The 24,465-nt window shown below is 40.4% G+C and overlaps 2 protein-coding genes across 17 annotated transcripts in view; one reads left to right on the top strand and one right to left on the bottom strand.

Moving 5' to 3' along the window:
- ankrd13a (ankyrin repeat domain 13A) overlaps positions 1 to 15,065 on the bottom strand; it is a 40,871-nt gene extending 25,806 nt beyond the window's left edge. Inside the window, exons 1-5 of one of the 4 annotated variants that reach the window (XM_048556498.2) lie at positions 14,735 to 15,065; positions 14,369 to 14,515; positions 8,391 to 8,526; positions 4,029 to 4,153; positions 1,465 to 1,510 (exon numbers count right to left, since the gene is read on the bottom strand). In XM_048556498.2, the coding sequence (XP_048412455.1) occupies positions 1,465 to 1,510; positions 4,029 to 4,153; positions 8,391 to 8,526; positions 14,369 to 14,461 (400 nt within the window). In that variant the 5' untranslated portion in view covers positions 14,462 to 14,515; positions 14,735 to 15,065. Of the gene's footprint in view, positions 1 to 1,464; positions 1,511 to 4,028; positions 4,154 to 8,390; positions 8,527 to 14,368; positions 14,668 to 14,734 lie in introns of those variants that run through there. The other 3 variants (XM_048556499.1, XM_048556500.2, XM_048556501.1) reach the window with 3 other exon arrangements.
- Positions 15,066 to 15,115: 50 nt separating this feature from the next.
- git2a (G protein-coupled receptor kinase interacting ArfGAP 2a) overlaps positions 15,116 to 24,465 on the top strand; it is an 81,459-nt gene continuing 72,109 nt past the window's right edge. For 7 of the 13 annotated variants that reach the window (XM_059654968.1, XM_059654967.1, XM_048556492.2 and 4 more), the window contains exon 1: positions 15,117 to 15,374. In XM_059654968.1, coding sequence (XP_059510951.1) covers positions 15,323 to 15,374 — 52 coding nt within the window. In that variant the 5' untranslated portion in view covers positions 15,117 to 15,322. Of the gene's footprint in view, positions 15,375 to 24,465 lie in introns of all 13 variants that reach the window. The other 6 variants (XM_048556496.2, XM_048556486.2, XM_059654965.1 and 3 more) reach the window with 1 other exon arrangement.

Here is a 24,465-nt window from a genome sequence, read left to right as displayed (position 1 = left end):
AGTATAACATTTCATGGTACCTTAGCTATTGTGAAATGTTATGGAAAATTTACATTAGATTTGGTGGCTCTCTCCTTCCATCTAGTCACAATACACAAGTTTAAGTCAATTCTGTGACACCAGTTTAAATTGACAAATTTTGAGAGGTTTTGATGATTGTTTTCAAGGTTGGAAGCTTCAGACTTGAAGCGATTCACATAACCTGTGATTAACAATGGCAGTGGCTTTTTCTTTAAATAGAGTTATTATTTAAATCCAAATAATCCTCACAATCATTTGAGGGTGATTATATTGAGTCTTTCAAATCAGAAGGAATTCAAATGTGCTGAAGCCTGAAGGAGACTTGAAACCGACAGAGGTAAAATAAACACAATGCTGGAGAAACTCAGATGGTCTTGTGGCATCAGTGGACAGAGAAACAGAGTTCCAGTTCAGAACAATTCTGAAGAATATTTATACCGGACTTGAAACAGTAACTCTGTTTCTTTGTCCACTGATGCCGCAAGACCATCCGAGTTTCTCCAGCATTATTTGTTCGTTTCAGATTTCCAGCATCTGCAATATTTGCCCTAAGGCAACAGGATGATCTTGACAATTTCAATTTTTGAGAAGAGCAGAAGCTGAGCCCAGCCCAGATAAACAAGATATATATTAACACGGGATCCAATCAAATTTCTTCAGCGTCAATCCTTTCTCATGTTTGTAGGATACTGTTTCAAATCATACTGTTCTCTCCTTTTGTGTGGTTTCATCGTTGACTATGTTCAGCACCTTGGGATATTTCACAGTGAAAAAGACACTATATTCTATGCAAATCCAGTGACACCATAGCATATAGTAAGGTGATACATCAAAACCTCACAATCTCAATGAACAACCTGACAGAGGAGTAATGCGGCAGTGAAGGTGACTGACAACCTGTATCAATTTAGGCCGGTGATACAGAATTCGTAACTACTTCTTATGTATTGGGGCCTTAAGCAAAAAGACAACTACCAAAAATCAAAAGTAATACTATTGTATAAAAGCAAACACTTTATCGTAGAGAAAGGTTTCTAGCACATCTCCTTGCATCCATCACAAGTAGGCTTAAGTAGGTTGCGTGCCTACTTTCTTAGTTGACTGATTCCACATGGTGGCAGGGAAAATAAACAGAAACAATACAAATACAGAATATATTTTACATCTTGGAAACTCAAACAGTAGGTGGGTGCACACTTAATGTCGACATTAAACTCAACCTTAGAAACACCATAATCACGGCAAAAATCCATGTATCATCCCACATTTTAAAAAAAAAGAGGCTGGTGAGAATCATTTCTAATAGTTCATTATCTTTAAGCATGTTACTAGGGTAGCATTAGCTGGGAGCAAACGAACATTAAAAATAAGAAATCTTCATTAAATTCACTGTCAGTTTGGGCACACCAATAATTAGCTAATGTAAAAATAAAGAACACTTACTCCAGCTGGTAAACTCCCACTTCATTTCCACGTAAAAATCAGAAGTCTGTTAAGAAAGGTTTTAAAATGGATGGGGATTAGATAGGTAAAGTCTTAAGGATTGACAAGGATTTTAAAGTAGAAAACAAAAGTTGCATCCTCTGCTAATAGTGAATTCAACATCTAATAGGCCTAAACCAGTTAATACAGTTACACTTTACTGTCGTGTACATGAAAATGAATCTTTTATTTAAGTAGTAACTGCTGAGAGGTCATCAAGGAAGAGGCATGCCTAAGATAATAGAGTGCCAAAGTTAGTCCAGCAGCACTAATCCTTTAGCCTATCCTCAGTTATTATTAAGTAGCATAGATTAAGATTTTTTTGGAGAGGGATATTATTGCTTAGAAATTAACTATCTCGTCAGCAAGCGTTCCTGGATTAAATATAGCATTGGTTAAATGTAAAGAAGTGCTTCCCATATTGAGATTGGGACCTAAAGTGGGATCATGAGCCAAAATTTTGCGGTTATGAGCTCCAAGGCAGCAATGGCTCCCACACAGCTCTGAAAGAATTATAACAGCTATGTTCCTTCTCGGACAGCCAGGCCCCATGGCCAGCACCCACCTCTCTCCATTTTCACTGATGGGGTCATGACAATTTTAAAACCTCTAACTGGGGTCACATTGGAAAAGAAAGTTGGGGAAGCACTGACATAAGGAGGTTTTATTGTTGTGGTGGTATCATTGGACTCATATTCCAAAACTCCAGAATGTGGTTCTGAGGCCACGGATTTGAACTCCCACATAGCAGATGGTGTAATTTGAACTCAATAAAAATCTGTAATTAAAATATAAAGCTAGCCTACTCTCGACCATATAACCACTGTTGACTGTCATAAAAAGTCTACCTGGTTCACTAACACCCTTTAGGAAAGAAAATCTGACCTCTTATCTGGTCTGGCCTACATGTGACTCCAAACTGATAGCAATGTGGTTAACTCTTAAGTGCCCTCTGAACAATTAGGGACAAGCACTAAAGACTGGCCTTGCTAATGATGCCACATCCAGGAACAAACAAAAATAAAGGTTTCTCCATAAAAACTCAACAATGCCTGAATTTCACAAGCACCTTACGCGAGTGTACAAGATTTTCATTTTCCCAATCTGGCTACATTTGCCACGTCCTCTTTATTGTTCCAACTAAGTATTCTTTAATCTCATCTACTACTAAAATAGGTGAAATTAAGCAGATTAGGCCTAATGCTGTCCACAATGTGAATGTCAATATCTTAGTGTTTTAAAATTGCAGTACGTTTTTAATATATTCAGTTAAGGGACAGAGACATTGCTGACATATTCAGCAATTACTGTGCACCTATGGTTCCACTTCTGAGAGGTGGTGAGCCACAATTTTTGGCAACTGCAGTCCATGTGGTGTGGTTATGCCCACAATGCTGTTCCGTTGGGGAGTTCCAGGTTTCTGTTCCAATGACTATGAAAGAATAGTGACACATTTCTAAGTCAAGATGGTGTTTTGCTCCCATGAGTCTGATTCTTTGCTCTCTAGCTGTTAGAAGCTGCAGCTTTGAGAGGTGGTATCAAAGAAGTTTAGTGAGTGATATCTATCTTTCCAGACCAATCTCTCTAAATAGACTTTGAGATTTCAGACAGAGGTACAGAAAGGCAAGAGCGGTAATCCCAAGACAGAGTGTTTTGAATTATTGTGAAATTCAGAGGACTCAATTCCCTGGAACTGGAAATACGTAAGAGGGGACACAATGCATATGTTTAAGATTACATAGATAGGTTGGAAACTAGTCACAGTTACAATTATTTTATTGTGCAACTTCCATGAAAAACTGGACTTGAGCCAGATAAATCCAAAAAGTCCTCAGACTATGCAGGACTAACAGATCTCAGCAGCTGACTCCAAAATTGCCTTCAGTGTCCTAATACCAGGAAGAGAGAGGAGAGATAATATTTTCCTGGACACTTGTTCCTGACCACAATATATCAAATCTTGCTGAAGAGACGTGAATATCAAGAGAAAGTGAGAATTCAGCTGTGTTACAAACAACATCTGAACAGCCAACTTGATGTGTGAGCCTGGCTTTTAAAAAAAGAATTATTACTTGAGCCAGTTACTGGAGGGCTGTTGTTGCTTGCAATACATACCAAAGCTAGGAATAGTACCTTCAGGTGAGCAGGGAAAGACAGAGTAGTAAAATCATTGGCAAATATAATAGATGTCAGAAGTGAACAAACAGTTTCTTAATTTGTGAAATAAATTGGCACTCTGATCACTAATGTGAAATTTGTTGATTTTGCCAACAGGAGTGCCAGATTTCCATTTTGAGGGAGCAAAAAGAAACAGATTTGAATCATGCTCGAAATGGATGTGTTTAGGAAAGTGAAGAAGTACATACTTGGACATGACGACGAATTCTGGTCAGATTTAGGTTCCAAATTCAAGTCTAAATTCTAAATAGTCATAATTCAAAGATATGCCCTAGTCAAACTGTCTTTATCATATCTGAAGATTTATATTTTTGTTGCAAAAACTTGGATGCAAGAACAGTCGTTACCTTTTGTATCTTGTTGAGTAGTTCTGGAACTCCATTCAGCTGGGAGTTCATTCGATTATAATCTCGATACTGAAGAATTTTTTCCAACAGCTCAGGATCTCCTGTGCTGACTGCCTCTTGTAGAACTGAATAGAATAAGAAGTGTCAATTAGCAATTGAGAATTTGATTACAAGATTCACTAATGCAAGATCAGATAGACACGAAAAGTAGAGGGCTCTTATGGTATTGTCCTCACCACGGGGCCAGGGGACTTGAGTTCATGGCTCAGCTGCTCCAGAACTGTGAAATAACATCTCTGAATGAGTTGTTTAGAAAACATATAGACAATGTAACTGTTAAAAATTCAATGTGTCAAAATTAACTTACTGTCATTAAAATAGCAAAGCACTCCAGCGTTCATTACTAACAAAGTGTGAACCAAACCACTAAGGAATATTCAGACAGATGACCAAAATCTTTGTGAAAGCTAACGGCACAGCCACAAATGGTAGGGTAATTTAAATCAGGAATGCAAAAAGTATCAGAATTACAGGAGTGCAGAATTATCAGAAATTGCGAGCTGGATGAACTTCCAGAAACAAGGTGGTGAGGACAGCCTTATGCAATGTGACATATCTTTCCTATGTCCCTCACAGCTGGCCGGCACCAAATTAGTTTATCACAATTGAAGCAGCAGTTGGCATGCTTCAGACTGCACCTATTGATTGGGGAATAGGTCAATCATTCTGGTCAGACAGGTTTGTACTCATCTCATTTCCACTGAATTGAGAAGACAGGTGGCTGATCCACAATGCCAGTTTTACACCCGAATATCCTTTCCTAGGTTCTCAAAAAGGTTTTTTAGATTAGACTTCTTCAAATGTACACCTTGCTGTGCCCTCCAAATTATGCTAAATTAGCCTAATTCATCATGTGCTAAACCAAGTTCTAGTTGCCCTTCTCCTCATCCTCAACCTAAAATGGTTTTGTACAAATCCCTTATGTTCTTGCCCTCCTTAGGGGCGGCAACAGCCCAGTGGTATTATCACTGGACTGTTAATCCAGAGACCCAGATAATGTTCTTCAGACCTGGGTTCAAATCCCGCCACTGCAGATGGTGGAATTTGAATTCAATAAAATATTTGAAATTAAGAGTCTAATGATGACCATGAATACATTCTGAATTGTCAGAAAAACCTACTGGTTTACTAATGTCCCTTAGGAAAGGGAACTGCCATCCTTATCTGGTCTGGCGTACATGTGATTCCAGACCCACAGCAATATGGTTGACTCTGAACTGCCCTCTGGGCAATTAGGGATGGACAATAAATGCTGCCCAGCTAGCGATGTCCTCATCCCATTAATGAATGGAAAAAAAAAATTCTCTGCAGCCTTCTCCAGCCCTCTCCCCACCATTGGGTCTTCTGATGTCAAAATTGAGTAGTCCCTTCCCTTGAAAACCTCTCCTGCCAGGAAAACCATGTGTGACCTCAGCCTTTTCATAAATCTCACTCGTACAATTCTTAAAACTCAGCTTTTCTGCCATGATGGCTGTTAATATTCCCATCATATTTATGTATGTGCTGTTTGTTCCCTTCCATCTGTTTTATTTTACTCTCTCACCTCCAAATCATCTACCTTGAAGATAATATATAAACTCAAGATGTCATAGTTATACTTGACATTATGCTACTACCTGGCACTCTATGTAAATGGGTTGCCAAAAACAACAGGTCATTTGACAAATCCAAAGAAACAAGTTGGTCATTTGCAAGAAATATCTAAATTCAGACCTAAAATATAAACAAAAATGCAAGAGAAACCCAATGGGTTTGGCAGGCTCTGTGAAGTGTGAAACACAGTTAATTTTTTGAGATGGAACTGAAATGGCGGGAAAATAAAGATTCTTGTACTGTTGACAAAGAGAGAGGTAGAGCCAGTGGAACAGATGGTGCGAGTGCATAGGCATAGGAGTGTCAGAAGAGGAAGGATATAGATGAAAAACAGGTATTAATAACAGAAAATAAGTCAAGTCTGCTAACAACAAATCCAAATAAAGAAAACGCAATCATTGAGGAGATCAAAATAGACTACAGTATTACTGGTCTAAAGTTGTTAAACTCAAAATAGACTGTAAAAGTGCCCAAGTGGAAAATGAGATGCTGGTCCTTGAGCTTGTGGTGGGCTTCATAGGAATAGTCCAGTGGGCCTAGGATAGAAATATTATCATGATAGCAAGATGGCGTATTGAAGTAGCAAGCAATTGGAAAGTCAGAGTCATTCTAAAGGACACAGTGGAGACGTTCCACAAAGTGATCTCCTAGTCTGTGCTCAGTCTTGCCATAGTAGAGGCGACTGCACTGACAGCAATGAATACAGTAGACTGGATTTAAAGTACGAGTAAACTTCTGCTGCACTTGGAAGGTTAGTTTTGGCCTTTGGACAATGAAAGAGAGAGAAGTAACAGGGCAAATCTACAATTACATGAGAAGGTGCCACGAGAGTTAAAACAAGCGACAGAGGACGTGGATCAGAGTGCCATGGAGAAACAGTTCCAGTGAAATGCTTACAAGGAAGGGGAGAGAAAGATGTGTTTCATGGTGGTATCCCTGCTGGAGATGGCAGAAAGGTGAAGGATGATCCTTCAAATGCAGAGTCTGGGGTTGGGGTCGGGGCAGAAAGTGAGGACAAGAGAGTTCTATCATTGTTGTGGGGGATGAAAAGGGGTGAGGGCAGGAGAAAAATGAGCATAATGAATGCCCTGGCAACCAGTGTACAGGGGAGAGAGATGAGATGAGACAGAAATGAGGAGAACGACATAGAATCTTTGTAGAAAGCAAACTGTGAGGAAGTGTAATCAAAATAACAGAGCTGGTGGGTTTGTTGTGGAGATTGGGAGTGGTCTGTCCCAAAAATAGAAACTGACATCAAAGAAAGGAAGGGAAGAGTCGGATGGACCAGGTGAAGGTGAGTGAAGGATGGAAATGAAGCATAATTGGTATTTTTTTCCCCTCAATTCCAGACAACAGAAGGAAGCAATACCAATCAGATCATTAATTTGCTTGGGAAAAAGTTGTGGAAAGGGACCCCCGACTAGGGCTGAAACAAGGAATGTTCCACATATCACAGAAAGAGGCACATATATCTAGGACCCATGTGGGTATCCATAGCCACAGCTTTTACTTTGAAAAGGTGGATAATTTCTTCTTCAACTCTTCACGAAGCGACAAGTTCAGCCGGATGAAGGAGGGTGGTTTGAAATAAGGACTGTTCAGGCCTCCTTTCAAAGAGGAAATGGAGAATCTTCAACTATCCTGATGATTATGATCAGAGGGATTATATGTCCATGATAGAGAGAAGGATTTGTAGTAAGAATCCACTGACCTTCCAGTTACTTGCCATTTCAGTCTACCATTTTGTTGTCATGCTAACATTTCTGTCCTAAGGATGTTGCAGTTTTCCATGGAAGCCCAGCACAAGCTGGAGGAACAACATCTCATTTCCTGCTTAGGCATTCTACGAGCCTTCAGAACTCAACACTGAGTTTAACAACTTGACATTATGAACACAGTCCTATATGATGATTACACCACCATCCCTCTCCAATGTCTTGTTTGTGTTGATTTGCTTTTAGCAGAGCTGATCTACTTTCTGCTAATAACAACTACTATTAACACGTACTCCTCCTTGGTCTTTGCTCTACTACCATTAGCACTTTCTTTGTCTTTTGCAGCAGACACCCTCACTGTCAGTTTCACTTGATCATACTTCCCATGTAAACAACATAAAAATCAACACATTCTAGTTGCCTTCAGTTCAGAAGAAACATAACATTACTGCTTCTCTCTCCACAGATGCTGAGAGACCTGGTGTGATTCTCCAGCAATTTTTAAAAACTTTCATATCTGTAATACTTTGCTTTTAAAGACAGGTCTGCGAAGCCAATTTGATCAGATTATATTTTGTTCCAGATTTGCAGCAATGTGACATTTTACTTTCACTCTAGAGTTAAACTGTTTTACTGAAGAAAATGTTCCTCTTCCTGGGATGTGCTGCTTATTGCAGTACTGCCACTTGACCACAGACTAATAGGATGTGGTGTAACATGTTCTGTACCTCACACAAGCTTCAGGTCTGCCTGTCATGTCAGCGGCTAAGCACTTCCTCACAGCCTGGGAGAAAACAAAGAGGAAGAGAAATGCAGAGCACCCCCAAAAAGCAGCAAGGGTTGAATTAAATAATAAAAATTCCCAGACTAATTCTAGATCTTATTCTTCTCTTTTTTGGGAAAATAGGTGCTATCCTCCTTAGAGGCTCTTCTCACCTACCCAACATTTATTTGTTCTGTGCTTTATACAGAATTGTTACTAAGCACTCCTGACCTGTCCATCCTTTGGCATTCTCCTTGTCGACAGAGGCGTTATTTCGAAGCAGTACATTGACACATTCCAAGTGTCCTAGTGAGACAGCGAGATGCAATGGCGTCCGACCCCGTGGATCAACTGCTTCAATATCATGCTGCAAGGGCAAACTGATAATTATCTGATATCATACAATACTAAAAACTGATTTTCAAAATAGCTCAATGTGTATTACAATGTGGTGATGATTTGTGGATCAGGAAAGTTTGAGGTACGATGCCTAGTCTCTGTTGCGTTAACAGGCAAAAGTACCTGAAGTATAGCAGGAATGAACAAAACTTATTGTCCTCAAGCTAGAAGAGTTAAACAAGTAATAATTAGAGTACTGATGCCTGGTCAGTTTCCTGTTCAAACAAAAAGAAATGCATGCTAACACTGATCAATTCCTCAACCAATTTGAGTTACAAATTTCTTTGCTCTCCACTAAATGAGTTCACACTCCTGCTTAGGCGCACATGTGATTTGGGACTTTTTGACAATGATATTGAAAGAACAAAGTAGTAAACAAAGAGGAGAAACCTAAAAATGTTGGCTGTGTTCAAGAGAAAAAAAGTTACCAGATGGTAGACGTGGGCAGCACAGTGGTTAGCCCTGCTGTCTCACAATGCCAAGGGCCCGGGTTTGATTCCAGCCTCGGGTGACTGTATGGAGTTTGCATGTTCTCCCCTTGTCTGCACGGGATTCTTCCAGGTGCTTCAGTTTCTTCCCACAGTCCAAAGATGTGCAGGTTAAGTTGATTGGCCGTGCTTAATTGCCCATCGTGTCCAGGGATGTACGTGGAGCTGCAGGGTTACAGGATATGGTAGGGAATTGGGGTCTGGTGGAATGCTCTTCAGAGGGTCAGGTGTGGACTTGATTGGCCAAATGGCCTCCTTCCACACTGTAGGGATTCTATAACATCCCAAACTTCTTAAGGAAGAGGATATCAGTGGCTGTAGCCCGATTCCTACAAGGGAATGGACGACTGCAAATTTTACAGTTGTGCTGAAAAGGAGTTGGGACAAACTTGCTAAAAGTTTCCCATTATTACAGATAGTTGCCACTTGGAGAAGCATGGTGGAAAATGAAAATTGGAATCGATTTATTCAAGTCAAATTTAGTGAGTTACTTAATGCCATAATAGAAGGCAGGTGAGTGTTGGAGTTGCCCATGGGTGAAGAGAACTGTTAGTTGAGGTAGCAGTTTCCACAGTCAAAAAAACATTGTGTTTGCACATCCTCCCCATGTCTACGTGGGTTTCCACTGGGTGCTCCAGTTTCCTCTCTCAGTCCAAAGATATGCAAGTTAGGTGGATTGGCCGTGCTAAATATCCCATAGTGTCCAGCGACGTGTAGGTTAGACGGATTAGCCATGGGAAATGCAGGGTTACAGGGATTGGGGGGGGGGGGGGGGGGGGAAGAGGGGTGAGTCTGGGTGAGTTGATCTTTGGAGAGTCGGTATGGACTTGTTGGGCCAAATGGCCTGTTTCCATACTATAGGGATGCTATGATTCTATATCCTATACTCATGCCAACAAGATAATGAAGTGAAGATTAAGATAATGAGTAGAAAAGAGAAGCCCCCATTCTGTCAGCAGGGGGACTGAAGGACAAATAGTATGAACACCAAGGACTGAATGACATATAATGAAGGGTATAAACAGATAACCTCTGAAAGGATCATGGAAACTGAAACAAATGAGATAGCTTTGCAAGGGGGAATTTGCACAACATGACTTCTTCATATTCTCGGGGAAATAAACAATCAGCACTCAGTCAGTATGATGCAGCTGGCAAATGTCTAGGAAGGGGCATAACAGTCAGAGGGGAGGTGGCAAGTGCTGGTGTCAACGTTGCATGCAATCATTCTAATGTGGAATGTACAAATATTCTGTATTTTATTGGAGGGGTTTATTTTGGAATCTGTCTCCAGTGACCTCTTCCAGGATATGTGGTAGGAAACTCTCTGAATAAAGATTGATTTGTACTGCTGAACACGGGACTCAAGACTCGTCTCTAACAACTGTTGCAGCAATGTGGGTACTGCAACTATGTGAGTGTCAATTAAGTGAATATGTTTGACATATCACCCTTAACAAACCTCGTAGTTGGCCCCAGCTATAATCTGCAGTATTTAAAAGAATGAAGGGAGAGAAGGGAGTTGTCCTGTGTGAGGCAGATGTTCAACAGACTAGTTCACCCCGGGGATGGTGAAGAGCCCCACAGTTGAACAGGAAGAGGACAGTGACCCTAGTTCATCCTGGGGACAGTAAAACAGTCCCACAGCTGAACAGGGAAAGTGAAATCCACACAGTAGGACACTAGGCAGAAAGTGCTAAAAGCATTGCAAGGTAGAACATAGGAGTGCGCACAGGGAACTAAGGAGGGCAAGAAGGGAAGAAACCTTGCATCACTTTAAAGCTGGCTAATGAGTCAGGGGCAGGCTCTGAGCAAAATATTCAAGAAGGAGAAAGGAGAGCAGGCTACTGCCCCCACCACTTTAGCAAGACCAAAACATTTGTCAGCAGCCTGTTTTCTTTATCAGTCATTGTCATGGTTGTATATTTTCTTTAGTTACATAGATAACGTATCACAATAGCAATTGTTTAATTGGCTTTAAGTTTGGCAAACTGTGAGAAGCAGCAGTTTTTAAAATCAAAGTTCTCATTTTAGACTGGGAAATCTTTAACTTTTTTTGTGGCTTTCTGTTGGCCTTTAAAGAAAAGTAAGATAGATGATGAGAGTAAACTAGCTCAGAATATAAAAACAGGCAGCAAAAGTTTCTATAAATATGTAAATCGTAAAAGAGAGGATGAGAAGGACAATTTACTAACTGGGAATGAGGAAATAGCCGAGACATTAAACAGTTATTTTGTGTCAGTCTTCACAGTGGAAGACACAAATAACATGCCGAAAACTAATGGCAAGAAGGTTACAGCAGGTAAGGACCTAGAAACTATTATCAGTCAGGAGGCAATGCTGGGCAAGCTAATGGGGCTAAAGGTAGGCAAGTCTCTTGGCCCTGATAAACAGGTGATGGGGAAATAGCAAATGCACTCATAATTATTTACCAAAATTCACTGGGCTCTGTGGTAGTTCCCGCAGCCAATGTGATGCCACTGTTTAAAAAGGAAGTAGACAAATAACCGGTAACTTTAGGCCAGTTAGCTTAGCTTCGGTCGTGGGGAAAATGCTTGAATCTATCACTAAGGAAGAAATAGTGAGACATCTGGCTATAAATTGTCGCATTGGGAACACCCAGCGTGGGTTCATGAAGGGTAGGTCATGTTTAACTAATTTGGTGGAAATCTTTGAGGACATTACTTGCATGGTGGACAATGGGGAACCTGTGGATGTGGTGTATCTGGATTTCCAGAAGGCATTGACAAGGTGCCACACCAAAGGCTGCTACATAAGATAAAGTTGCATGGAATTACAGGTAATGTATCGGCATGGAGAGAGGCTTGGTTGACCGACCAATAGAACGCAGAGTCAGGGTAAATGAGTGTTTTTCTGGTTGGCGGTGGTGGCTAGTGGTGTGCCTCAGGGATCAGTGTTGGCACCTCAATTGTTTACAACTTACATAGATGATTTGGAGTTGGTGACTAAGTGTGGTGTGTCAAAATTTGCAGATGCCACTAAAGTGAGTGGTAGAGAAAAGTGTGCAGAAGACAGTCTACAGAGGGATATGGATAGTCGAAGTGAGGGGGCAAAGGTCTGGCAGATGGAGTACAATGTTTATAAGTGTGAGGTCATCCATTTTGGTAAGAATAACAGCAAAATGGGCTACTTTTTAAATGGTAAAAAATTGCAGCACGCTGCTGTGCACAGGGACTTGGGTGTCCTTGTGCATAAATCGCTGTAGGTGGGATTGCAGGTGCAGCAGGTGATTAAAAAGGCAAATGGAATTTTGTCTGGTCATTGCTCAAGGGATGGAGTTTAAAAACAGAGGCTATGCTGCAGCTGTATAGGGTCCTGGTGAGGCCACAACTGGAGTACTGTGTGCAGTTTTGGTCTCCTTACTCGAGAAGGGATATACTAGCACTGGAGGGGGTGCAGAGGAGATTCCCTTGGTTGATTCCAGAGTTGAGGGGGTTGGATTATGTGGAAAGACTGAGTAGACTGGGATTATACTCAGTGGAATTCAGAAGAACGAGGGGCGATCTTATAGAAACATATAAGATTATGAAGGGAATAGATATAAGTGGAGGCAGGGAGGTTGTTTCTGCTAGCAGGTGAAACTAGGACTGGAGGGCATCGCCTCAAAATAAAGGGAAGCAGATGTAGGACTGAGGTCAGGAGGAACTTCTTCACCCAAAGGGTTGTGAATCTGTGGAATTCCCTGCCCAGTGAAGTGGTTGAAGCCACCTTGCTGAATGCTTTTCAGGCAAGGCTAGATAAAATTTTGAAATGTAAAGGAATTAAGGGTCATGGTGAGTGGGCAGGTAAGTAGAGCTGAGTCTCAAAGATCAGCCATGATCTTATTAAATGGCAGGGCATGCTTGAGGGGCCAGATGGTCTACTCCTGATTCTAGTTCTTATGCCAATGGCATGTTTGAAATTTAATATATCTGGCAAATGAACCAAAGGAGATTTAAAGTTTTTTACTAAATGCAACAAGTTGTAATAATCCATGGCACACTGCTTGAAAGGATGGTGGAAGAGATTCAAAAGTAACTTTCCAAAAAGAATTGAAGGAGGAAAAATAACGTTGCAGGAATGCCGATGACATCCAGGGTACTAAAACATTAAAAGCTCTTTCAGGAAGCTGGCAAGGGTGTGATGGTGAAACAGCCTCCCCCTATGCCGTATAATTCTCAACTAAAGGTTGAAGTTGTCAGTGCCTTCTGATAGAGCTGGGGAAAAATGGTGAAACCAAAAAAGTATATTCTCCTTCAGTGCCTTCACTGCAAATTTGGACTGATTCCTCAACCCTCCAGTTATTGAAAGGGCCAAGGAAAGTTAGAATGGGGAAAATTTGTGGGAAACAAAACAATCGTGCAAATGCAGATTTGACCCCTTAAGTGTTGATTTCCCCCCCACCGCCACCAAGAAAGGAAATACACATTCCCTAGCTTTTACTCTGCCTAAATTAGGAAAAAATGTATCATTTAATGTTTTTGTATATTGTCATAATAAAATAATCTTTAATAAGACAATATACAGAAGTACCAATTGCACACATTTAAAAAGAAATTATACTTGCAAACTCTGCCATCTGTTTCAGTAACAAATAGGTGTCACATTATAATATAGTAGAACTAATTATAAATGTCAGTCCTCATGGTGAAGGGAACTTACAACTTTAGTGACTGTTCTTCCTTCCCACTTCACTCTGACCATTGTAAAGTATATATAAAGCATAAAAATTATAAAGATTTATTTAGTGACAAGATAATGCAATGTAAATTGAGTAAAGGTAATTCAAACTATCAAGTTTGCTCCTCTCTCGAACAGTGCATCATCTTTCCTGTTGTGAAAAAAACTATATTTTATATTAAATCAAGACAAGGGTAACTGTCGGTCTCACATATCAACTAATCATCTCCAATCTTGAAATCAGATATTGAAAAATTCCAATCCAACTTAAACAATTTAACTTGAGGAAACAGTAGTTCTTTCAGTTTTGCCTTGAGTTTTTTTGCACTTATGGTAGCCTCAAAAGATTCCAACTAAATAATGTTTAAAATTAACTGTGTGAATACCTTGGAACATTTACAACACGCCCTATTTCAACCATTTAACTAAACTGAAAGGGGAAACACGTTGCTTTGGAACTAGTGAAGATTTTGGATTCTTTCGGCTGAAGAAAATTAGATCTTCAAAGCAGTAACAGACTTTAAATATCTTCACCTATAAACATCATCTCAGGGAAGCTCTCCACCACCTACTGTGAAGTTTAAACCGTTTCTAAGCGCAATCATACGCTGAATAAAACCTTGCCCAGTATCAGTGACTTACTTGTTTCAGTTCTTCCTCAACTTCTCTATACTGGTTGCGCCAGACCAACAGGTGAAGTTTATATTTGTTCTTGACGTCTTCCAATGAACACATCCTAGTTCTTCAGCTTCAATCGACCTCCGCCCTTTCCTCTATAAACCCCTCCCTCTAAAGTGAAAAGAGGACAGCGGGAGGGTGAGGAGAGAAAACAACAGAACTTCTGAAACTTTCCAAAAAAACTTTACAGGAAGAGATGGACAACAAGGAAATACAATCCATCCAGCCTAGAGGAGGGGTCTATAATAAGCACACTAGCACCCTTTTCAATAAATGTCGGCATATTTGCTGATCTGTATGCTTATAAGAGTGATATAGTGAAATTATTACTTGTCGAACGACTTGATGCTTTGCTTCACTTTTTTCCACTATCAACCATTTTCGACACTACAGGAACCCCCCTCCTCTTCCCTTTAATTGTGGTTCAGCCCAAACTAAAGTATCGAGTGGATCGGCAGGTAAACACTAGCTGATTACTTTCTCGGCTCACGAATAAAGTGACAGGTCTACATGTTCCATTCAACATGATGTCGCATTTGGTAACATTAAAAAATATTTTGCAAGGGGGAAAAGTAATGTGTGAAAAGTTTCTGTTCAGGAAACCACATTTTTATAACTTCAGCTTTCCCCCCCTCGCGCTCCTCGTCTTCCGACGCCTGCGTTTGGTTTGGCTTGTATACGCATGCGTGACGCCCGGGCAGTCCTCCAAGATCCCGGCATACCATTCGACGTCTCCAAGCTGCTTGAGCCAGAGGCGAGTCTGACAGGAACTGTAACCTGAGTGCAAACTTCATGTTGACGGCAGTTTGTAGTTAGAATTAAAACGCGTCTCCCGTTAAATTTTAGCGTGTGTCGTGTGATTTTTGTTTTTATTTAAGATCCCGATTAAACGGCATTATTAGTTAACTGCCTCTGTCCATGTCGAAAAGATTGAGGAGTAACGACATCTGCGCCGACTGCAGCGTCCCCGGTAAGTGATTGTGGGGGAGGTAAAGGTCTGGGGGCAAAAGAAGGGCCCTTTAGAAATGCTTTTTGTTTAAAAATGCTGAGACTTATCGTGCTGCTAACTGGGACTGGGAGAGGAAATTCAAACAAGCTTCAGTTCTGTCTGACACACGCGCACAGACACGGAGGAAGTGAGAGAGAGCTAAAAGATGCAGAAACGCTGCAAGCCAACTAGGACGCAGCCAGGAAATATCCAGCAACCGGTTTGTGTTCTTTCATTCCACTCCCTTCAACCGTGCTCTTCCTTTCTCTTTATAAAAAAAGCAGCACATTTTCAGCATAAAAATCATTCGTAGCACCCACTTCCTCAAACTTGTGGCCTCTATCCCGTCTGCACAATTCAAGTTTTAGTTTGTTAACCAATTTTTTATATTAAAGCTGTGGGTTCTAATCTTTCATAGACTGATTAGTATGCCGTATTACTGTTTGCTTGTCGGAGTTAATACAGTTTACTGTATGCATCCACTTGTAGATTTTGTGCATATCTCTTCTGTTATTCACTTGCTCATTTGTACTTATTTTTCTGTAAACTTGACAATTCTTTTTCTTCTGTAGTTGGTGTTTTTTTTGGTGGGTGAGGATTCCTCTAAATGGAGCAGCATTTACAGTGATCCCTTGTACAATGGCTGCTTCAATGTTTCTTTGTACATGGAGTAATTTTTTATGAGTTAGAAATTCAACAATTTATTTTGTAGTGATGTAATTTTCATTATAATAGGGTACAGCATTTTTTTCCTCAGCAATTGCAGTGTAATTTTTGTGCTGGTAGTATGTTAACTTGTGATAGCTTTGTCAAGACTTTACAATTACAGAACTTAATATTGTAACTTGTAGAGAGCAGCTAATATTTTGCAATTGCTTTTAGGTCTATAATGATGCATAGCATTGAGTAATAAGGTAGAATATGGAAGAATTGTTGCACGCTGAATTTTAGAAGTAATTTTCTTTGCTCCCTGCTGCAAACTGTTCCCTAGTTTACAGACTCCATATCTCCTTGAAAACTACGTGAGCCTCTGTGTCATATTTGACTCCAAGATGAGCTTTAAATATTTTTCCACCACCTTGCTAAGAATGAGTTTGCACTTCCAAAACATTGCTAGGTTTGTTCCTGTTTTTATTTAAATACTTCTGAGACCCTTGTATGCCCTTGTTAACTGAAGACTGGTCTGTTCAAATGCATTTCTGCCTCCTATATTGTACACCCCCCTAAACTCAAGTTTATCTAAAACTCTGCTGCCCAAGGTTCTTACTCCTGTTTGGGTCCTGTTTAACGATCACATCTATGTTTGCTGACCTACAATGTTTCCCAGTCAAGCAACATTTCAATTTTAAATTTTTTATCCTTGTCTTTGCCCATCTATATCTGTCTAATGCCCTTCTGATGCACAGCCCTCCATGAAGACTGCATTCATTTTATTTTCTCCTCAAGCATCTTCAATTTTAATTGCTGCGCCATTATTGACTCTGCTTTCCTTTACTAAGGCACTTAAGTTTTCAAATTCCTTCCCAAATCTTGCTTCTATTTCTTTCTCCTTGAAGGTGGCCTGCAAAGTCTATCTCTTTGACCAAGCTATTCACTAGCTGCCCTAGTACTACGTCTGGTCAAATTTTGTTGTGAAGCACCATGGGACCTTTTATTACATTAAATGCAATATGTAAGTGCAGATTGTTGTTCTATGATATGGCCATGCCAGATCTCCAAGTAAAGTATGCTCTGAATGTTGGAAATGTGAAATGACAGAAGCTGAAAAAGCATGCCAGCCCAGCCAGCAGCTGAAGGAGAAAGATGAATCGATGAAGATCTTATCAATAACAATGTGTTATATTTTATGTGGTTATTATTTTTAAATGTACTTCTGTTTTTCTTATGTTTATGTGACTTACATTTGAATTGTTAATCTACACTAACCAAAGGAGAGAGATTGATTTTACCTTCTAAGTTTCAGTTGAAAGTGTATGCAACACGTTTTCATGTGAAATCAGTGCATTCGGCTAAACGTCTTTACAATTGGTCAGTGCGTTGAGATTAGGAGTTGGGATGTCATGTTGCGGCTGTACAGGACATTGCTTAGGCCACTTCTGGAATACTGCATTCAGTTCTGGTCTCCTTGCTATAGGAAGGATTTTGTATAACTTGAAAGGGTTCAGAAAAGATTTACAAGGATATTGCCAGGCATGGACGGTTTGAACTGTTGGGGGAGGCTGAATAGGCTGGGGCTATTTTCCTGGGAGCATCAGAGACTGAGAAGTGACCTTATAGAGGTTTGTAAAATCATGAGGGGCATGGATAGGTTGAATAGTCAAGGTCTTTTCCCTGGGGCAGGGGAGTCCAAAACTAGAGGGCATAGGTTTAAGGTGAAAGGGGAAAGACTTAAAAGGTCCTAAGGGGCAGCTTTTCCACACAGATAATGGTGCATACATGGAATGACCTGTCAGAGGAAGTGGTGGAGGCAGGTACAGTTACAACTTCTAAGAGGCATCAGGATAGTTATATAAATAGGATGGATTTAGAGGGATATGGGCCAAGTGCCTGCAAATGGGAACAGATTCATTTAGGATATCTGGACGGCATGGCCGAGTTGGACATGCTGTACAGCTTTATGATCATAGTCATTTGTAACCTTTCTGAAAGTCTCCTGAAAACTGCTCTTTTATGATTGTATTGCTTATTGCCTCCCTATTAACTGTCCCAATGTCCATAGATACCTTATAGTGTTTATCTTTAATTCTTTAAAACTAAACTCTACATAAATATAAGCCTACTTTCAACAAAAAGTTTAAGATGCCTTGACTGAATTTAACTTTACCTACATTGTTCGCCTACACAGCAAGTCAATTTCTTCTCCAAAATGGCAACCATGTTTTAGAAATCTTGCATTTATGTTGTATTTTTCCTGATGACTGTCACACATCACTTTAGAACCAATGAATGATGTAGTCACTGTAATTTTGGAACTAAAGCAATCAATTTGTGCTCTGTCAGCTCTGTGCTACAGCATGTGATGATGGCCAGGTAATCTGTGGTGTGGATTCTTGGGATTAACCAGGACACGGGGTTTTGACATTCAAGTGAGCAAATAGTTGGACCTCCTTTCTAAAATTTACGGAAGGACGCCATGTGCCATTGCTGCACTCCTTCAGTACTGCAGTTTTAGTCTTAATATATGCTGAGGCTCTGATGTTGGACTTAAACTTGCTGTGGTTTGTTTCTCCAGTGTTTCACTTGGATTTCAATAAATAGTTATGACCATGTGAACTTTTCATATCATGGCTCTTTTCACAATTCAAGGGATTAAGCAATGGTTATTAACTGCTCTTCTTCCAAATTGTGGTCAAAAATGTAGTAAGTATCTGAGGTCCACAAAAGCTGGTTGTTGGCTACAGTACAGTGTGGAGCTGGAGGAACACTGCAGGCCAGGCAGCATCAGAGGAGCTTGAAAGTTGACGTTTCATGTCAGGATCCTTCTTCAGTCACAATTTGAATCATCAACTTTCCTGCTTCTCTGATACTGCCTGGCTTGCAGTGTTCCTCCAGCTCCTCACTGTTGTCGCTAGCTGCAGTATCTTGAGGTTCTTGCAATCTCTGAACTTTTTGTTGGAAACTGACTTACCACTGATGTTATATCAGAGATAATGGGAACTGCAGATGCTGGAGAATCTGAGATAACAAAGTGTGGAGTTAGATGAACACAGCAGGCCAAGCAGTTTCTTAGGAGCACACAAGCTGACGTTTCGGGCGTAGACCCTTGATCAGAAAAGGGGGATGGGGAGAGGGTTCTGAAATAAAAAGGGAGAGAGGGAGAGGCAGATCGAAGATACGGAGAGGAGACAGACAAGTTAAAGGAGCGGGAATGGAGACTGTAGAGGTGAGTATCGGTGGGGAGGTAGGGAGGATGGACAGGTCAAGGGGGTGGGATGAGATTAGGAGGTAGGGAATGGAGGTGTGGCTTGAGGTGAGAGGAAGAACACGTTCGGGAGGCAGGTCCACCCACTGCATCCCAAATCCAGCCCAGCTCGTCTCCACCTCCCTAACCTGTTCTTCCTCTCACCTATCCCCTCCTCCCTTCTCCCTCCTCAAGCTGCACCTCCATTCCCTACCTCCTAATCTAATCCCATCCCCTTGACCTGTCCATCCTTCCCGGACTGACCTACCCCTCCCTACCTCCCCACCGATATCTCTACAGTCTCCATCCCCGCCACTTTAACTTGTCTGTCTCCTCTTCACCTGTCTTCTCCTCTATCCACCTTGGATCTGAGTCCCCCTCTCTCCCCATTTATTTCAGAACCCTCTCCCCATCCCCCTGCTTTTTCTGATGAAGGGTCTAGGCCTGAAACATCAGCTTTTGTGCTCCTAAGATACTGCTCAGCCTGCTGTGTTCATCCAGCTCCACGCTTTGTTACCACTGATATTGTGATGAGTTTGATTTAAGAATGGTGTTGGCTAAATTAGAAAATATTGATCTAAATTAATTTCCCCCAGCCCACTGCCTTACTCTACACAATGCCCATTGCATTTTGTTCTATTATGTTAAATAAACCTGGTGCTAGTGCTAACATTTATGTCATGCACCCCTCTCTTTCAAGTTCCTTCCTTTAATCATTCATTGGATATGCACATTTGTAGCTTATCTGCCATTGAGAAGGTGGGAATCAGCATCTTGAAATGCCACATACTATGAGCTGTAGGTGTACACATTGCTAATAGGGAGAGGATTCCTGATTTTTGACCCATTCAATGAATAAATTGTAATACAGTTCCAAATCAGAATGATGTGTGGCTTAGAGTGGAACTTCTAAGTGTTAGTCTTCGTATGCATCTGCTAGATACTGGCAAAGTATTTTTATTTTTCTGGTAAGTAGGATAAATGGTACGTCTGTTATGTGCAAATTAAATACAGTTTTATTGAGCTCAGTTTATCTGGTGTTTCTGCGCTGCTTTGAATTGAAAGATAAAACAGTTTATATCAGTAAATTCACTTCAAGTAAAGGCTTGCTGCATGTGTTAACTTGCAGCTGATGAGATTTTAGATAAAATCTTTCAATTAAAGTTTTAGCTTCTAAGAACTTGTATACTGCCAAAAGTATAGCAAAATGCCACTTGTTGATTTTAGTCAGACAATGAAGCTATTGACAAAAGTTATGGAGGATGATGTAATCCTCTGCAACATGTCTGAGATCAATCACTATTCTGACTGTAAAAAGATGACTTGACATACTGCAGCATTTTATGTTCATAGCTGTTTATATCACTTGTGGTCTCCAAAGGTGCAGTTAGGTAGAATTGTCTCTCAACCAAAATTCCCTGGCAGAACTGCATTTAAAAATAGTGCCTGGCTAACTTATTGAATTCTAAAGAAGACTCACTGAACCCAATGTGTTGACTCTGCTTTCTCTGCATTGATACTGTCACACTTGCTGAGCTACAACAGAAAAAACTAGAGAAACTTATTGAGTACCTTGAGTTTATTTAAATGTGGATTTAAATATTTTTATAGATTTGGGCTAAGTTATTATTTACCTGACATTCATCATCCATCCCTTTTGTACTAATATAACGGGGCAGGAGATTGAGACTTGCCATGGAAATGGTAAGCTCGCAAAATTGAAAATAACTTTAGGATATTGAACACTACTAGATGCTTTCATGCCCTGGTGTGTAGGACTGACCTTAAAAACTGGCAAGATTTCTGATACATCTGATAAATTGGTATCTTGTTTGAATGGAACTAAGCAAAAACAATTTCAATTCTAATTTTGCATAGATTTCAAGCAAGGCACGCAAGTATCATCACACGTGATACTTTGGTATAAAGGTCCTTGCCTTCAGCTACTCACTCCCTTTCAGTGCAATGGAGTCAGTAAAATGTTCGTCATTCACTCAACTATTTAATGGAATAGGAATAGTCAAATAGCACAGAAATCAGACCATGAATGTTTGAGGTATCATGACAGTTTAAGGTTGTTAAAAACTCCAAAACATCTGTCTCAACATCTTTATTATGTGAGCTAACATACCTCAAGGCCTTTGGACCATATCACACTGGCACTGGTGTTTGACCTAAGAAACCATGTCACTTCCCAACATCATTCATTTCTTTTTACTATTTCCTCCCATCCAAACATGAATGGACTGAGATTCAGTCATGTGAGCTACCTGTGATATTTCGGGTCTCAGTCAAGTGATCTGTGAGTATTAGCAGAGGACGTTAACAAATGGGAATTGCTGCTGAGCTTAATACCTTGTTCGAAGTCCAGCACTCTTGGAAGTGATCGAAAAGCAAGTATCTTGGCAGTTTTCCCTGCTCTCGTGAGGGCACAGAATTGCAGCACAAATAATGTAACGTTGGTTGATTTGATTTAACAGCACAGACTGGATAGCCAGTCTGGGACTTTTCTGATTTTAGTTTTTGCAGCAACGTGTGTTTTTAGTCAAATAAGCTGTATGGAGAATTGTTTCTTACTGTCTTTCTGATCTTGTGCTCAGGGCTCAATTAAACTGTCAATAGGTTACTGGCATTAATTTTCAGAATCAGAATCAACAGTAGTCCTGCATATTTGTCATCAAGAATACCGTGATATGGAGGTGTTGGCTGGGATGGACAAAGTCAGGAATCACATCACACCAGATTGTAGTCCAGCAGGTTTATTTGAAATCACAGGCTTTTGGGAAAGCCCCTTTGTCAGGTGAAGTGAGAGAGAAGCACACAGAATTCAGAATTTGTAGACGGAGATAAAGGGCAGAGAGAGCAAAAGATGATATAAATGGTGTGAGTCAGGAGAACATCTTAGCAGTCAAGGACATTCAGCTTCTGATCTTCGAGCAGGTGTCCTCCAAGGCAGCCTTTGAGATACACAACAACGTAAAATTGCAGAGCAGAAACTGATAGCCAAGCTCGGTACCCATAAAGACAGCATCATCCATGATTTTGAGTTTCACACTACATGTGACTCCACCACACTCTCCTGTATCTGTAAAATGTTTCTTACTGTCCTGTTTTTGACACAGTCACCTTGATGAATTGTGATGAGCTCTCTAGCTTGCACAGTTTTGGATTACTTTTTCTTTTGGTATAATATTTGATGTGTGACTCTAATGTTATTCCAGGCATTTGCTTTGTCTCCAGCACCACCTTTTTTTTTGTAGTCACGTCTCTGCCTCATTTAATCAGATTATAGGTCATTCCTTCATTTGATAGTCAGCTGTTGACACTTCACTTACACTGTCTAACATTTTTGATCATTTGCGGAGACTTATTATTCGACACGCCTCACACCACTTGTATGGTCTTTTGATATCTCAGCCCATAAATTTTGTGTTCTGTGTGCTTCTCTCTCACTTCACCTGACAAAAGGTCTATGATGTGAAAGTTTGTGGTTTCAAATAAACCTGTTGGACTATAATCTGGTCTTGTGTGACTTCAGATCAATAATATCAACATCTTCAATAGGCTTGCGCTTACCAGAATTTGACTGTATGCTAAATCAAAAGGCATGCTTACAAATTATTTTCAATGAATGCAAGTGCAGTTGTATGGCAGCACAAGATTTTAAGTGGACCCACATTTTACTCCACAAAGTTTAAAGGATTGTTTTGAATTGGGACGATTTTGGGAAATGTAATCTTGCTTCTACTGATTTGCTGTAACTCTATTCAACTCTGTACTTACTTTGTTGTGAATCTCTTGGATTCACTAATAGGATTGCTCAGACTGACCTGGCTAATAAAACTGGCATTTATCCAATACGTTTTGCATCCTCTTGGTGTCTGAAAGGCATCTCATAGTCAATTAAATTATTTTAAAATGTAATCACTCTTATTCTACAAGAAAATGCAGAATGCTCACAGCAAATTGTCTTTCTCACACACAAAAATAACAAGTTAATTTATTATATTGGTGGTGGTGGCGGCGGTTAGAGCGATAACCAGGAAGTGTCTAGTTTAATATGGCATCTGTAAGACAGCATCACTGACATTACAACACTTTTCCTGACCCTGAATAGGCTAATGGTACCTCAGTTGAACACTTCATTGAAATACAATGTCTCTGATGCAACACTTCTCTTCAGAGCTGTTGAGGTGTCAAACTGCAGGAGTAAGCATGAAATATTGTGTGGTATTGTGGTGGGATAGAGCTGAGTCTTTGAGGGTTTTGAAGATTAGAGGTATTTTCATATGCTGGGATTGTCTAGAGGTTGAAAGAGACATCTAATAAAGGGAGTTGAACATTGTGATCCCGTGTGTTTGTGAAAATCTTTTCTTTTATGCAGTGGAAATACTAAATTAGTTTCTTAACCAAAACGCTGTCTTGTTTCATATTCGAAACGGCTGCTGCAGCATACAGAAGCTGGGTGGACACCAATGTGATTCAGAGCAAACACATTCCATAGTAAATGTATGCAGCTTAAGGATCCTTGCGTTTTAGTTGAGGAGCTGGAATCCGAGCTGGAAACATTGTGTGACATCAGAAAAGGGGAAGATGACCTGAACACTTTACTCCAAAGGGTGGTGATGTCCCTCAAACTAGATAATTCAAAATTCTCTGTAATCAGGGACAGGTGTGTGTGACTGCAAGTGAGGCAGATTTGAGGAGTCAGGGCTTGCAGTTGAGTAGCTTGGGCCCCAGCAATTCTCCAACAGTTAAGAGATTCTTGCAAGTTATGCAGACAAGAGTGGAGACTGCAGGGAGGGTGAGCAAACTGACTGTGGCACTTTGGTAGAGGGAGCCATTGGGGTAGAAAATGGGAGTGTAGTAGTGATAGGTAACAGTACTTAAAGGCATTGAAGTTTACTGTTCTGTGCAGCAGTAATTGTGAGGTTCTGAATGTTGTGTTGCCTGGGCTGTGCCAGTGTTGAAGATATTTTTTGGGATCTGCGGAAAAATTCTAGATGGGAGCGATGGAATCTAATTGTCGACATTCACGTGGGTACCAACGGCATTGACAGCACTGGGAAAGAGATTTTGCTGAAAAGATTTTGAACGGCCAAGAGCCAAACTTAAAAAGCAGAATCATCGAGGTAAATCTTTGGATTATCACCTGAGTCAAGGGCAAATTAG

The sequence above is a fragment of the Stegostoma tigrinum genome, chromosome 26 (genome assembly GCF_030684315.1).
Source record: "Stegostoma tigrinum isolate sSteTig4 chromosome 26, sSteTig4.hap1, whole genome shotgun sequence".
In the NCBI taxonomy this organism is placed as follows: domain Eukaryota; kingdom Metazoa; phylum Chordata; class Chondrichthyes; order Orectolobiformes; family Stegostomatidae; genus Stegostoma; species Stegostoma tigrinum.
The sequence above is the reverse complement of the archived record's forward strand: the minus strand, read 5'-3'. Positions and strand labels throughout refer to the sequence as shown.